The sequence below is a fragment of the Protomyctophum parallelum genome (assembly GCF_964188405.1).
Source record: "Protomyctophum parallelum genome assembly, chromosome: 19".
Taxonomy (NCBI): Eukaryota; Metazoa; Chordata; class Actinopteri; order Myctophiformes; family Myctophidae; genus Protomyctophum; species Protomyctophum parallelum.
The window spans coordinates 44,848,187-44,863,231 of record NC_139717.1 but is presented as its reverse complement, the minus strand read 5'-3'; the positions used below and the strand labels follow the sequence as shown (position 1 = coordinate 44,863,231).

The window sequence follows — 15,045 nt, the reverse complement described above, 5'->3', positions numbered from 1 at the left end:
CTATACCACGTTGGGACTGCTGCACTATACTCTCCAACGTCCCGTCATGGAAATATTTCAGCACAGACAGCCCAAATCCTCGCATGTATGCGCTCATGCAAAACACTGTTTAAATGGCTTAAGCATCTCTTGCAACATTGTTTTTAATTGCGCGATTTTATCTCCTACTAATTTCATATGACACATGTATTCCTTAACATTTTTATTTATTTATTTTTTACATGTAGCCCATATACATTATACATACCTTTTATATAAACATTTTAGGAGTGAATACATATATGTTTTGATGCCTGTGACAGCCTCTCAGCAGTTCAGACAAGGCTGCTCCGCTTGTGCAAAACAGAAAAACAGCGTACGCCAGCTGAAGAGTAGACGTGACTATTTGACCTACTCAAGTTCAATTTCAAGCTTTGCCGGAAATGTTAAATGCCGAAAATGTCGGTAATTTCGGCGTGCGCCCATATTTTGGCGTACGCACGGTTGATAAATGAGGGCCTGAGAGTGTACAAATGGAACCAAATGGACCCTTACAGGTCTGTAACTCCGAGTGTACAAATGGAACCAAATGGACCCTTACAGGTCTGTAACTCTGAGAGTGTACAAATGGAACGAAATGGACCCTTACAGGTCTGTAACTCTGAGAGTGTACAAATGGAACCAAATGGACCCTTACAGGTCTGTAAGTCTGAGAGTGTACGAATGGAACCAAATGGACCCTTACAGGTCTGTAAGTCTGAGAGTGTACGAATGGAACCAAATGGACCCTTACAGGTCTGTAAGTCTGAGAGTGTATTAATTGTTGCTGAGATGTCTTATACAAACAAACTTGCCCGGCCTTGCCTAGTGCGCACAGCATGTGTTTTATTTCTTGTCTGTCTGTGCAAGTAAGACACTCCTCTGTGTGTGTGTGTGTGTGTGTGTGTGTGTGTGTGTGTGTGTGTGTGTGTGTGTGTGTGTGTGTGTGTGTGTGTGTGTGTGTGTGTGTGTGTGTGTGCGTGCGTGTGCGTGCGTGTGCGCGTGCGTGCATGCGTGCGTGCGTGTGCTCTGATTCATGTAGCGCAGGGTGCGGCGGCTACAGGGTGTGTCCTCCGGTGACACACAGACACACACACACATACACACACACACACACACACACACACACCGGGTGATCAGTGTTTATAAAAGAGCAGCCGTGGTACTGAAGCTTCTAATCTATAGATTGAAGACTGGATTAACGTTCACTTACAGGTCAGTCCTATATTATCTAATCTACTCTCTCTCTCTCTCTCTCTCTCTCTCTCTCTCTCTCTCTCTCTCTCTCTCTCTCTACATATATATATATATATATATATATATATATATGTATACACTGTATATATATATCCCCGTAAATTAACGTCCTGCTTGATCACACTACAGCGTCACTCACACTCAAAAGCATCAAAAGTAGCTTGTAGATCTGCTCCTTTTGATGCCTTTGAGTGTGAGTCCTGACAACTGTCATTATTCATTTAGTGACATAACTGTCATCATTATTCATCTAGTGACATACTGTAACTGTCATTATTCATCTAGTGAAATAACTAGTGACATGACTCCTTCAAAACCGCTCCCAAAGGGCACCTATACGGACGTCTGCAATTCGAAACTGGCCCCAGGTGTCCCCCCACCATGCCGTTTTCCCCTCACTGTATATTTTATTTTCCCTTTTTACCTCCTTTTATGATGATTCCGTGCTTTTTGTTACATAGAAGTGTATATTTGTGTGTCTCTAAATGCTCTGATGAATTGAAAATGGTGGACACTACTGTGAACAAGTGTAATGCTTCTTGGTGTTGTCCACAGTTAACAGTTTTTGCATTGATTTGTGCTTGAAATGTAACTATTTTGCAATCTGCATACTGTTTATACATACTTCAATCAATAAATCAATCAATCAATCAATCAATCAATCAATCAATCATTAGCTATTCATTGATATAACTGTCATTATTATTCATTTAGTGATATTACTGTCATTCATTCAGTGATAACTGTTATGTTTTCTGCTCTGATTTGTAGAAAGAAAAGAACATGAGGATATTATTATTTGTCATAGCAGGTACGTTTTGTATGTTTATACATTTTCTTGCATCCCTTCTTCTGTCCTCTGTTAAAGTGTCTACACTGCATAGAGGATGGATGGATGGATGAAGGGGATTCATAATGTAGAGCCTAAATGGGCCCCTGAGGGTCCATTCGGTTTCATTTTACGCTCTCAAGAGTTAAATATCTAATAAGGGTCCATTTGGTTTCATTTAATGTTCTCCAGAGTTACAGATCTTTAAAAAATACCACAATGAATTGATTCATGCAGTGCATGTTCACTTAAAACATGATTTTTAATCACGTATAGTATTATGTTGCTTCATGTAGTATCAAAATAATAATAATAATAATGTATTATTGCTGTTTCGCTTTAATTTGCAATTTTTTTGGGCCCGAGAATCTGTATAGAATCTAATTTTTTTGGGGGTGACCCCCCCATGCAGCCGTGGCTGCTGTGACCCCTGTGACCTCTGATGACCCCTGCTCTGCGGGGGCCTGCTACCCCCCCTCTGGAGACCTGCTGCTGGGGAGAGGTCACGACCTCCGAGCCTCGTCCACCTGCGGCCTGACGGGAGCCGAGGTGTTCTGCACGCCGTACCAACAGGTGAGGGGCGCACGCACGTGTTGATTTTGACAACACATTTTACATCTTAGTCTTAGTCATAGTCTTTTGAATAGTTTTCATTTTGTTTTAGTCACATCTTAGCCACCTGCAGTGTTATAGTGTTAGTCTAGTTTTAGTCGTCTAAATATCATGCGCTTTTACAAATCAACTGTAGATGTAGTCGACTAAAATGTATTTGGCAGGTCTCGATGCCATCATAATGGCTGATTTCACACTTGCTGAAAATAGCAGATCTGCTATTTTCAGCATGCAACCAAGTGTAAAATGACTTGTGTCTTTTACTTATTCTGGACATTTTAGTCTAGTTTTTATTTGTTGACGAAATTGTCAATGTATTTATAGTTTTAGTCCTCATAGCTTAGTTTTCATTTAGTTTTAGTTTAGTTTTTCTTTCGTCAGTGAAAAAGGTTAGTCGACGGACATTTTTCGTCATAATATTGGGCTGCACAATATATCGTTATCGTATCATTATCGAGGTATAGCATGCACAATGTCAGTATTGCAAGAAGGCAACGGTTTCACAATCGATATATCATCAATACCGTGAGTGATATTGACTTGTTATTCTGCAGTTTTTTTTATGAATGCCTAGTTTTGAATGTTGCAACACTATATGACATCTTAACGGTAATATCAGAAGTGTACTGTAAGTGGTTAAACCTTTTATTTGGCATTCAGGCGTTGGTAGATAAAAACCAACATTTCTAGAGTGATATTAAGAGTGATTGACCTTCAAGGGTAAAGGTTTTTATTTTATTTTTTTTACCGCTTTGGCACTAAAGGTTTATTTGCCATTTTGCAAGTTTTGTGTTCTAGAGTATCAAAAAATGGACTTTAATCATGCACGTCAGAAACGATAAAGCAGGATGTTTCCAGTTTTCAGTACTTGTGTAGCACTACTCCACTACATCTCAGAGGCAAATTATTGTACTTTTACTCCACAGCAATTATTTGAAAACTTGAGTTTATAGTTACTTTGAAGATTTAGACTATTATTACAAAACATTACCCACTTCAGCCCTGCAGTACATTTGGGACATTGGAAAATAGCCATTGTACATGCTCACACGAGTTTGTAGATTACTGCTATTTTAAATGTTGTGAAAATCTTTGAATATAAATTATTTCAGAGCGAACATTTTTAACTACACACTTAGCTTTTTTTTTTTGGGGGGGGGGGGGGGGGTCCTTGACATGAAAAAGATTGAGCACCACTAACATAGAAACAGGTTTTTCAGAAAACGGTCTCAGTCCTAAATGGCTTGAGTAAAAATATTTGAGTACTTCACCATTTGTATATTCTACGTGATTTGGTTGCGGTTGGGTAACCATGGTAACCATGGCGCTTTGAGTGCAGACATGGCCTCAGGGATCAGAGAGGTGAGGGGTGTGCCCAGGTGTGGATTCCGATCAGCTTTCACCCAGACATGATGTGACACGCACGCAAGTGTAGCAGGGTGGCCCATATAGTCTCACTTTGCCAGACTGTTGCCTCTCACAAATTTCAAATGCTTCCGTCTGTTGCTTCCGTCATACAGTCTGGAGCAACGGAAGCTCTGATCATGAGTAAAATATGAATGCTTCCGTCATACAGTCTGGAGCAACGGAAGCTCTGACCATGAGTAAAATATGAATGCTTCCGTCATACAGTCTGGAGCAACGGAAGCTCTGATCATGAGTAAAATATGAATGCTTCCGTCATACAGTCTGGAGCAACGGAAGCTCTGATCATGAGTAAAATATGAAGCGGAGAGACCCTCCACGCTTCCGTTTTGTCTTTGCAGTCACGCAAATGTATCATAATATACATAGAAATCATCCAAGCATATTATAGCTTGCTGCTTAGCAGAATTGGAAGTAAGAAAAAAGCTCTAAAGATATTTGAATTAATTGATCCAAAATGCCGCAGCTGAGGCCTGCGGCAGCTCGCTTGGTCTTCAACCAGCCAAAATTCTCAGATGTCTCGCCCCTCCTCCGCTCCCTCCATTGGCTCCCGGTCGCTACTCGCACAGAATACAAAACTCTGATGCTAGCATTCAATGCAACCAAAGGTATGGCACCCGCACCCCCATATCTTGCACGTCTGATCAAACCCTACAAACCCTCCCGCACGCTCAGGTCAGCCAACACAGGGAAGCTGGAAGTACCGTCACTAAAAACGCCGGGACAACACTCCACACGTCCCAAACTCTTCTCCATTTTGGCTCCAAAACTTTGGAATGCACTTCCCATTACAATCAGAACTGCAGACTCACTCCCAATCTTATGCCGTAGTCTGAAAACCCACCTCTTCAGATTCCATCTTGGCCCATAGCACTTGCCCTAGCACTTGCCATAGGACTTGCCCTTCCCCATACCATGGGTGTATGCGAAGTCTCAACTTATGTAACTTAGAAAGCATTGTATGTAGACATAGCAGTATACAGTATATGCATACCGTAGTTTCATAGATATTCCACCTTCTTAGCTTACGTATGATTCATTATAACTACTATTTTATGAATATGATGTATTGCCATGTTTTTTGTTCTTGCAGTCGCTCTGGATTAAGCGTCTGCTAAATGCCTAAATTGTAAATTGTAAAATGTTGTAGTTTGGATCGCAGGCAAAGCAAACGCCTCATTTCTGATCTCTCTCTCTCTCTCTCTCTTGGGTCACGAGCAGAAACCTCCAGGAAGCACTGCTTTAGAATAACAACAAAACAAAACCCAGCTGACAACCTTCACTGCTTTAGAATAACAACAAAACAAGACCCAGGCGACAACCTTCACTCCTGTTGACTGGTCTGACTCAAAAACATTGACACATGAAACAGAGTCAAGTGTCAAGTATATGAGTGTGTATGTGTGTATGTGTGTGTGCGTGGCACTGCGTGCATGCCTGTGTGCACGCAGTTACAAAAAAAAAGAAGAGAAAAAGACAGTCAATCTGCCATCTGTAACCTCTGGGTCGTTGCCACCACGGCCAAAAGTATAAATAGTTTGGAGGCAAAATGTCAAAATACCCCATAACATCAACCTCATTGTAAGAGGCTTTGTAATTAAAGGTATGCTTTAACATGATTTTCTTTGGTTAAAATAAGAGTTATAAAAGCTCTATATAATATGGAGTATATGGTAATATGGAGAATATGGTAATATGGAGAATATGGAGACACAATTAGAACTGGAATACTATAAAAAAAAATAAGCTGATGAATGTCTATTCTCTCCTGATTGGCAGAAAATGTATTTTCTGTTTATTAAGCTGCATGGTTTGGGTATAGGGCAGACAAGGCAGTGCTTGCATCGTATGGTCCTCTTCTCCACATTTGCAGATGGTTGGGCCAGTTTTGTAGCCCCATCTGGCCATAGCAGCTAGCTTTTGATCTCCCCGTTCCTGTTCTCGGGGTGGTTGAGGGTCTACCACTGGGCCCATGATGCTTCTGAGCCAGAAGGGAGGTCTTCAGATTAATTGCTCCCAGAGGTAGAAGGACAAACAACTTTGAAAAGTGCCATCTTCCATCAATGGGTCATTCACACTCGTGTGAAGTGAGGGGTGGTCGTACCATCATACACGTTCCGTGCTCAGCCAAATCATCACATTCTGTGGTACACACAGACAAACACAGCTGTCCATAGGAGGGGCTTGCGCAGCAAAGAAATCACACAATGCATAGTTCTGCATAGTCGTCGTCGTCCCCCCCCAACACACACACACACACACACACACACACACACACACACACACACACACACACACACACACACACACACACTCTCTCTCTCTCTGTCTCATATTGAACATTAAAGGGGTGATGACAGAGAGAGAGAGAGGTCATTGATCGCACACCTTCATGTTTTCACATCCATAGGGACCAACATGGCACCCTGTGATCTGTCACCAACATGGCACGCTGCCAGCCAGGGCACCCTGTGCTCTGTCACCAACATGGCACGCTGCCATCCAGGGCACCCTGGCACCCTGTGATCTGTCACCAACATGGCACACTGCCAGCCAGGGCGCCCTTATGTTAAAATATTTTTGAGAAGCGCTGTTCTGAATCCTCAGCTCCCATACCCTGGCCTAGGCAGACCCACTTTGGGAACCGTGGCCCTAGGGTAGGTACCCTCACAAAGAGCGTTTCTGCGTGGAGTTTGCATGTTCTCCCCTTGTCTTCTAGGGTAGGTACGAGGGGTGTAACGATACATTTTAACAGCGATATGATACGTATCACGATGCGATACATGGACGATATTGGTTCATTATGGCGATACGATATGATACGATCCAATGATTTGAAATCGTTACAGTAACTATTTAAAATGCATTGACATTATGTTAAGCTAAGTAATACGATTCGATACACAGTCAATGCTGTTTTAATTTCGATATACCTCGATTATTACCTCGGTTTTTCGATGCAGTTACTATATCATTACACCCCTAGTAGGTGCCCTAACGAAAAACATGCAGTAATCCTGGTCTCTATACTGGGTGTGCATAGGTTGGTTAGACATCACCCGTGGCTTCCTGTGAGGTATAGGGATAGTTTACAGTTTGGGGAGGGTGTCTGACTCCTGGTGTCTGACTGTCAGTATGTCTAACTAAACACCCTCAACTCGGGCCGGGGGTGTGGGTGGGAGAGACCCAGGCGACAACCTTCACTCCTGTTGACTGGTCTGACTCAAAAACATTGACACATGAAACAGAGAAAGGGTGTTTGTGTCAAGTATATGAGTGTATGTGTGTATGTGTGTGTGCGTGGCACTGCGTGCATGCCTGTGTGCACGCAGTTACAAAAAAAAGAAGAGAAAAAGACAGTCAATCTGCCATCTGTAACCTCTGGGTCGTTGCCACCACGGCCAAAAGTATAAATAGTTTGGAGGCAAAATGTCAAAATACCCCATAACATCAACCTCATTGTAAGAGGCTTTGTAATTAAAGGTATGCGTTAACATTTTCTTTGGTTAAAATAAGAGTTATAAAAGCTCTATATAATATGGAGTATATGGTAATATGGAGAATATGGAGACACAATTGGAACTGGAATACTATAAAAGAAATAAGCTGATGAATGTCTATTCTCTCCTGATCAAGCTAACTGTATCTGTATGTGTATTTGTACTGTATGTAATGTTGCACTGTGTGCATTGTGTTTTTGTATTGTGTACTTGCACTGTATAGTAATGTTGTATTTGTATAGGACACCCTCTAAAACGAGATGCTTGCATCTCAAGGGGCCATGCATCCTCCCAATATAATACAATCATTCATTGAAGGAAGCGTGCGCTCAGTCCGGGGCTCTCCTCAGGTCGGCAGGGGATGAGTAGCGCCCAGGATTACAGCAAAGGGTTGCACAAATCATGGGATAAAAAAATTGATATAGTGTTTTCCCCTACATACAAGATGAAATGTTAAAATCTCTCTCTCTCTCTCTCTCTCTCTCTCTCTCTCTCTCTCTCTCGCTCTCTCTGTCTCTCCCTCCCTCCTCCAGTGGAAGATGAAGTGTTGTCCATGTGACTCCAGGAACCCGGCTGGACGGCTGGCCCACACCATCCAGGATGTTCTGACCAGTGCTGGACACGACCGATGGTGGCAGTCCCAGAAAGGTGGGTCGGTCTGTCTGTCTGTCTGTCTGTCTGTCTGTCTGTCTGTCTGTCTGTCTGTCTGTCTGTCTGTAATATGTGACCTGCTAACCCACAGTAAACATATATTTTGATTTTATTAAACATTGCTTGGTGTCATTTAAATATAAATCCAGTCAGTATCCTGTTGGATCTAACATTGTTTAATATAATTTAGATATAAATCCAGTCAGTATCCAGTTGGATCTCCACGACCTGTTCCAGTTGGACACCCTGATGCTGAGCTTTAAGGTTTGATAATCGATATAATCTAATCTCTAACTAATCATTTTAGGAATTTCCTCAACATTTGAGGACGGAATTAGCGCAGAGATACTGCTATGTATAATGCCAAAAAATGGTGCTGTGGAATATCTATCTTAGGAAACTATACACTATAGAGTGCTATATATGTCTTACATAAAGTGCTATTTAAATTACATAAATTGAGCCTAGGAGCATACACCTGTAGGAGGTCGAGGCTAGGGCAAGTTTAGGCATAGTTTTACTAAGGTCAGGGTTAGGTTTAGGCATAGTTTTTGTGAGGTTAGGGTTAGGTTTAGGCATAGTTTTTGTTAGGGTTAGGTTTAGGCATAGTTTTTGTGAGGTTAGGGTTAGGTTTAGGCATAGTTTTACTAAGGTCAGGGTTAGGTTTAGGCATAGTTTTTGTTAGGGTTAGGTTTAGGCATAGTTTTTGTGAGGTCAGGGTTAGGTTTAGGCATAGTTTTTGTTAGGGTTAGGTTTAGGCATAGTTTTTGTGAGGTCAGGGTTAGGTTTAGGCATAGTTTTACTAAGGTCAGGGTTAGGTTTAACCATAGTTTTTGTGAGGTTAGGGTTAGGTTTAGGCATAGTTTTTGTGTGGTTAGGGTTAGGTTTAGGCATAGTTTTTGTGAGGTTAGGGTTTGGTTTAGGCATAGTTTTTGTGAGGTTAGGGTTTGGTTTAGGCATAGTTTTTGTGAGGTTAGGGTTAGGTTTAGGCATAGTTTTTGTGAGGTTAGAGTTAGGTTTAGGCATAGTTTTTGTGAGGTTAGGGTTAGGTTTAGGCATAGTTTTTGTGAGGTTATGGTTTGGTTTAGGCATAGTTTTTGTGAGGTTAGGGTTTGGTTTAGGCATAGTTTTTGTGAGGTTAGGGTTAGGTTTAGGCATAGTTTTTGTGAGGTTAGGGTTTGGTTTAGGCATAGTTTTTGTGAGGTTAGGGTTTGGTTTAGGCATAGTTTTACTAAGGTCAGGGTTAGGTTTAGGCATAGTTTTACTAAGGTCAGGGTTAGGTTTAGGCATAGTTTTTGTGAGGTTAGGGTTAGGTTTAGGCATAGTTTTTGTGAGGTTAGGGTTTGGTTTAGGCATAGTTTTTGTGAGGTTAGGGTTAGGTTTAGGCATAGTTTTTGTGAGGTTAGGGTTTGGTTTAGGCATAGTTTGTGTGAGGTTATAATAACCCCACCCTACTAGTAGTAGCCCGCCGGCTACCACAGGTGTCCCATCAGAGGCGAAACTCAGGCTCTACAAAAAAATAAATGTACTCCCCTCACGTCATGTTGTCTCCACAGGGTCCACGTCCGGACGCTCTGGCCATAGAGAGAACGGTGGATAACGGCACAACCTGGCAACCCGCCCTCTACCTGGCAACCCACTGCAGCTCCTCCTTCCCTGGGGTCCCCACAGCCCCGCCCACAGCCCTGGACCAGACCTACTGCAGAACACTGCCCCCTAGTGGCCCCCACGGCCCCTACAGGGACCACACGGTAAGGACTCTGCCCCCCTAGTGGAGCATACAGGGACTACACGGTGAGAACACTGTTTCCCAAACAGTGGGTCAGCACCGAGCCCCCAGTAAGGCTATCCAACGTTGAAGCTGCCAAAGTGCCACTACCTACTGGCGAAATGTGGAATTGCAGCACTTTAATGGAGGTGGACGTGGACGGACGTTCATGACGTCACGTGCGTAAGCCCGGACCTCAAATTTGAGGTCCGGGGCTAGGCTAGGCTAAACTTCTGCTCGCTCGAGCCATTGAGGTATAATTATACTCCCGGTGCTTCAAAATGCCACTGAGCAACTTCCACTCAAATGATCAGCACCCATTTGAGAGTCACAAACTAGGGATGCACTGTAGAATCGGTAGCATAATCGGAATCGGCCATAGGAATGCCATATTGGTATGATCGGTCTCAAAATAATCCAGATTATTTTAATCCGTTTTCACCAGCAAAATACATTATAAAATGAAAAATGTCAAAATTCAATGAGTTCAATATACATCAAAAGTGTCTAGTGTGTCTAGTCTCGAACAAAGGCCAAATCAAATATGATGTAAACTTTACATTTGTCTACGTTAAATTTGTGTACACATATCATTCAGTAGGGTTCAGTATAGGCTATTTATTGATTGATTTAATATTTTTTTTATTTGCTGTATGTGTTTCATACATCAGTGGTTCCCAAAGTTGGGTCCGGGGACCCCTAGGGGTCCTTGAGGGAGTTCCAGGGGGTCCCCAGCTACATGAGAGTTTGGAACCAAATGGACCCTTGTGGGAGTGTACAGATGGAACCAAACGGGTCTGTTTGGTTCCATTTGTACAATCTCAGAGTAAAATTAGCATTGATTTTACAAAGGGAAAAAAATCCCCAAAAAGCTAACCTTTTTTTTCCAGTAATGTCATGAAGAAAGGAAAGAAAAATCTAAGAAATTCCATAAGTTTTAGAACAAATTTTGCTTGTAGATCGGCTATTTTCACTTAACCTCGTGTCACCAGGCTTTCCACCTCGGAGGAAAGCCTGGTCCGTGTTCCAAAATGGTATGGATGGTAATTTACGTCATGTTGTAGACATGTTTTGTAGTCATCAGGCTGGAAACCACAAGGCGGAATGAGAATTCCGCCATTCATAGTACTGATACCGTCTTGTGGTTTCCTGCCAGATGACTACAAATCATTGACTACAACATGACAAAAGTTACCATCCGCTCCCAACCGGATCATAAACCCGGAATGGAATGCTGCCCATGCTAATTTTCACTGGTTTGGGTCCTGGGAGAATAGTTTCAGTTTTGAGTCACTGGCTGAAAACTTTAGGGAACCACTGCCCCCTAGTGGGCCCTACAGGAACAACATTGTTTTTGCATGGATTGCCTGTACAGCTTTGTGTGTGTGTGTGTGTGCGTGAGTGAGTGCGTGCGTGCGTGCCTGCCTGCCTGCCTGTCTGCCTGCCTGCCTGCGTGCACTGAATGTGATGATCTAATTGGCTGATGGATCCATGATGATAAGAGCACCCCTCACTTCACACAAGTCAGATTTTTAAAACAACACAAGAGATTATGTTTGACGAGTCTCTCTCTCTCTCTCTCTCTCTCTCTCTCTCTCTCTCTCTCTCTCTCTCTCTCTCTCTCTCTCTCTCTCTCTTGACATCAGGTCCAGTTCAGTCCACTCCAGCAGTATTCTAATGTAAACCGTCCCAAGGGACAGAAGATCCAAGGTTGGTCACCATTTTCCACTTCAACGTGTATTATAAGCATTATAATAAATGATGCATTGTAAGTATTATAATTAAATGATGTATTGTAAGTATTGGAATTAAATTAAGTATTTATTACATGTTTACATTACATTACAAGCATTACAATAGCAAACTTCATCTGCTAGATGATTGACATGGTGTAGTGTCATGGTAGGGGGCACCAGTGGATCAGGAGTAGAGTGACCGGATGAACCGCAAGGTTCCTGGTTTGATACCGGGCTGCCCCAGACAGTATCAAAGTGTGCTTGAGCAAGACACTGAACTGCTATATAAATGCACCATTTACATGGTGGACATTGGACGTAAAAGTCAAATCAATACCGCAATATAGAAATACTCTGTAGCCTTACAAGTAAAATTCCGGAATTCAAAATGTAATCTACTTGAGTAAAAGTAGGCTACAATCATATTGGCCTCAAAATGTACTTCAAGCACTAAAAGTACTCATTATAGAGAATGTCTTGTTTCAGGTTTTCAAATGTATACAAATCTTTTGAACATCGCAGATCTATTAGCTCACAATCCGTCGCGACCAGGTATCATCAATATGTTTGACAAATGTCGGTGCAAGACTTTGTACAAGACTTGATCTTGGCAAATGTTTTTATTTTTCTATTTTCACGTCATTATAATGTTCTTATTCTGATCATAAGATCCAAGTAATGAGTGTCAGTCTCCAAGTTTTCTTCAGAATATGTATGACGTAAACCATATATGCCACATAATATGCCATATTAGGACCCCACTATTACTAGTGATCCTCAAAATTAATGTTTTATATTTGCAGCCCCCTTAACTCCGAGAGTGTACAAAAGGAACCAAATTGACGCGTAGTCAAATGGCCAAAATGAAGTAGTTAATGTATGTTTTGTAATAATGACCAAAATCAACAAAGTAACTAGTAACACATTTACAATATTTGGATCTGAGATGTAGCGGAGTAGAAGTAAGAGTACTGAAAATTGGAAATACTCCATTATATAACACTTCACAATAAAAAAGAACGTACTTACTTACTCAAGTTACTTGAGTAAAATTGACTTTGTTACTTTCCACCACTGGGTATGATGATTGATTGACATGGCTCCACAGAGGTGGGCGGGATCACAGGGCTGAGGGTGTGGCTTATGGAGCTAGGGGCGGTGCCCAAGCTGGCGGGCCGCGCCCTCTCCAAGTTCTACGCTGTGAGAGAGATGAGAGTCACGGGCAGCTGTCTGTGCCACGGGCACGCCCATCGATGCCTGCCCCACCCCTCTGCCAACACACAGGTAATGGAAACGTACGTGTGTGTGTGTGTGTGTGTGTGCGTGTGCGTGCGTGCGTGCGTGCGTGCGTGCATGCATATTGCATTCTGAAAACAGCTGATCTACAAGCACACAACGTGTCGCAGCGTGGCACATCGTGGCACATTGTAGATCTGCTATTTTAAGCACGCAAAAAAATCAATAAATGACATGTTTTTTTTGTTATACTCAATCTTCTGGATCTCTTCTCCGCTATAGTCTTAGTTCTACTGGATCGCTTCTCCACTAGTCCATCCATAACATTATAGTCTAGTTTGTATTTGTTGACGTTGTGTGTGTGTGTGTGTCTGTGTGTGTGTGTGTGTGTGTGTGTGTGTGTGTGTGTGTAGGTGCACTCTCAGTGTGCATGTGAACACAACACAGCGGGTGTGAACTGCGAGCGCTGCGCTGACCTCTACAACGACCTTCCGTGGAGAGCAGCCGAGGGACACAACACACACACGTGCAAACGTAAGAAGAACACACACACGCACACACACAAATTAAAAGTTTCAGAACCATTTCTACCCAAACACATCAACCCCAAACGCACAAACTACACAATTTGTATAACCTTGTTGAGTGCGTGCGTGCGTGCGTGCGTGCGTGTGCTTGCGTGCGAGCGTGCACACATGTTACATTCTAAACCTGCTAACCGCGTCTCTCGATCCTCTCGCCAGGTTGCGACTGCAACTCCCACGCCGCGCGCTGCCGCTTCGACGCGGCTCTGTTCGGGGCCACGGGCAGCGGCGGGGTGTGTGAGGGGTGTGGCCACAACACGGCGGGGGTCCGCTGCGAGCGCTGCGCCCCAGGGTACCGGCGCAACCCCCACAGCGCCGCGGACCGGCCCGACGCCTGCACCCCTGAGTCCGTCTGTCCGGACAACACCTTCGGAGACCATCGCTACGGATGTCTGCGTAAGTCACGTGTCAGTCCACTGGCCATCTGTCAGTCCACTGGCCATCTGTCAGTCCACTGGCCATCTGTCAGTCCACTGACCATGTGTCAATTCAGTTTGCAAAGAGAACTGCACAAACGGAATTTCCATTATGTGCATATATGTCTATATATATGTGTGTGTGAATGTATATATCTAAGGACAACATGAATGTATGCACTGTGCAGGTAGACAGATGTCCATCGGTCATTCAGTCTACAACGCATGTGCACCTAAATATGCGAATGAGATCCAGGAGAAGGGCCCGACAAGCTTAGAAAAAAAAACTGAAATGAAGAAAAGAAAATGATGTGTGCTATGTATGAACTGTATGTCCACCATTCTGAAAAAAAAAAAAAAAAAACTTTATTAAATAAGGAGATCAATTGTTGACTTTGACTCGAAACCTTTGGCAGCGTGTCAGTGCCACCCGGCGGGCTCCGCCTCCCCTCAGGGCTGCGACCGGACCACGGGGGCGTGTCTATGCCGCCCGGGAGTGGCAGGCGCGCGCTGCGACACCTGCCAGAGGGGGCGCTGCGGCCACTTCCCCCGCTGCGACGACGCCTGTCCTTCCTGTTTCGCCGCGCTCGACGACTACATCCACAACCTGACCCAGAGTCTGGAGACCCTGGGGGAGCGTGGGGGGCGCCTGCCCCCCTCCCCTATGGGGGGAGACCTGGGACTCCGTATACAGGTTACAATGCTTTGGGATTTTTAGTTTAAGTTTTAGTTTTAGTTTGTATAGATTGCCCCCCCCCCAGAGGAATTTAAGGGAGGTTTATGTCTAGCAATATAAATTAATAAATTCAGTTCCAGATTAAGTTTATAGACAAATTAAACTAAGCATATTGTCTAATCATTTCAGATTGTTGTAAACACACAATACAGTTTCAGTTAGTTATATATATTTTTTAATTATTATTAGTTTGTATTTATTTCAGTTAACAATTTCTTATTTGAGTTTTTTTTAGTTTCCGTTTGTTCGCTAGTTTCCGTTAACTATAACAGCCTTG

At 43.1% G+C, this 15,045-nt stretch overlaps 1 protein-coding gene across 1 annotated transcript in view; it reads left to right on the top strand.

Annotated features, from left to right (window-relative positions):
* Positions 1 to 2,050: 2,050 nt before the first annotated feature.
* Positions 2,051 to 15,045, top strand: part of lamb3 (laminin subunit beta 3) — a 30,787-nt gene continuing 17,792 nt past the window's right edge. Inside the window, exons 1-10 of the mRNA XM_083789830.1 lie at positions 2,051 to 2,086; positions 2,517 to 2,677; positions 8,175 to 8,289; positions 8,483 to 8,556; positions 9,849 to 10,043; positions 11,707 to 11,770; positions 12,905 to 13,080; positions 13,446 to 13,566; positions 13,776 to 14,012; positions 14,449 to 14,726. Coding sequence (XP_083645956.1) covers positions 2,059 to 2,086; positions 2,517 to 2,677; positions 8,175 to 8,289; positions 8,483 to 8,556; positions 9,849 to 10,043; positions 11,707 to 11,770; positions 12,905 to 13,080; positions 13,446 to 13,566; positions 13,776 to 14,012; positions 14,449 to 14,726 — 1,449 coding nt within the window. The 5' untranslated portion in view covers positions 2,051 to 2,058. The remainder of the gene's footprint in view (positions 2,087 to 2,516; positions 2,678 to 8,174; positions 8,290 to 8,482; positions 8,557 to 9,848; positions 10,044 to 11,706; positions 11,771 to 12,904; positions 13,081 to 13,445; positions 13,567 to 13,775; positions 14,013 to 14,448; positions 14,727 to 15,045) is intronic.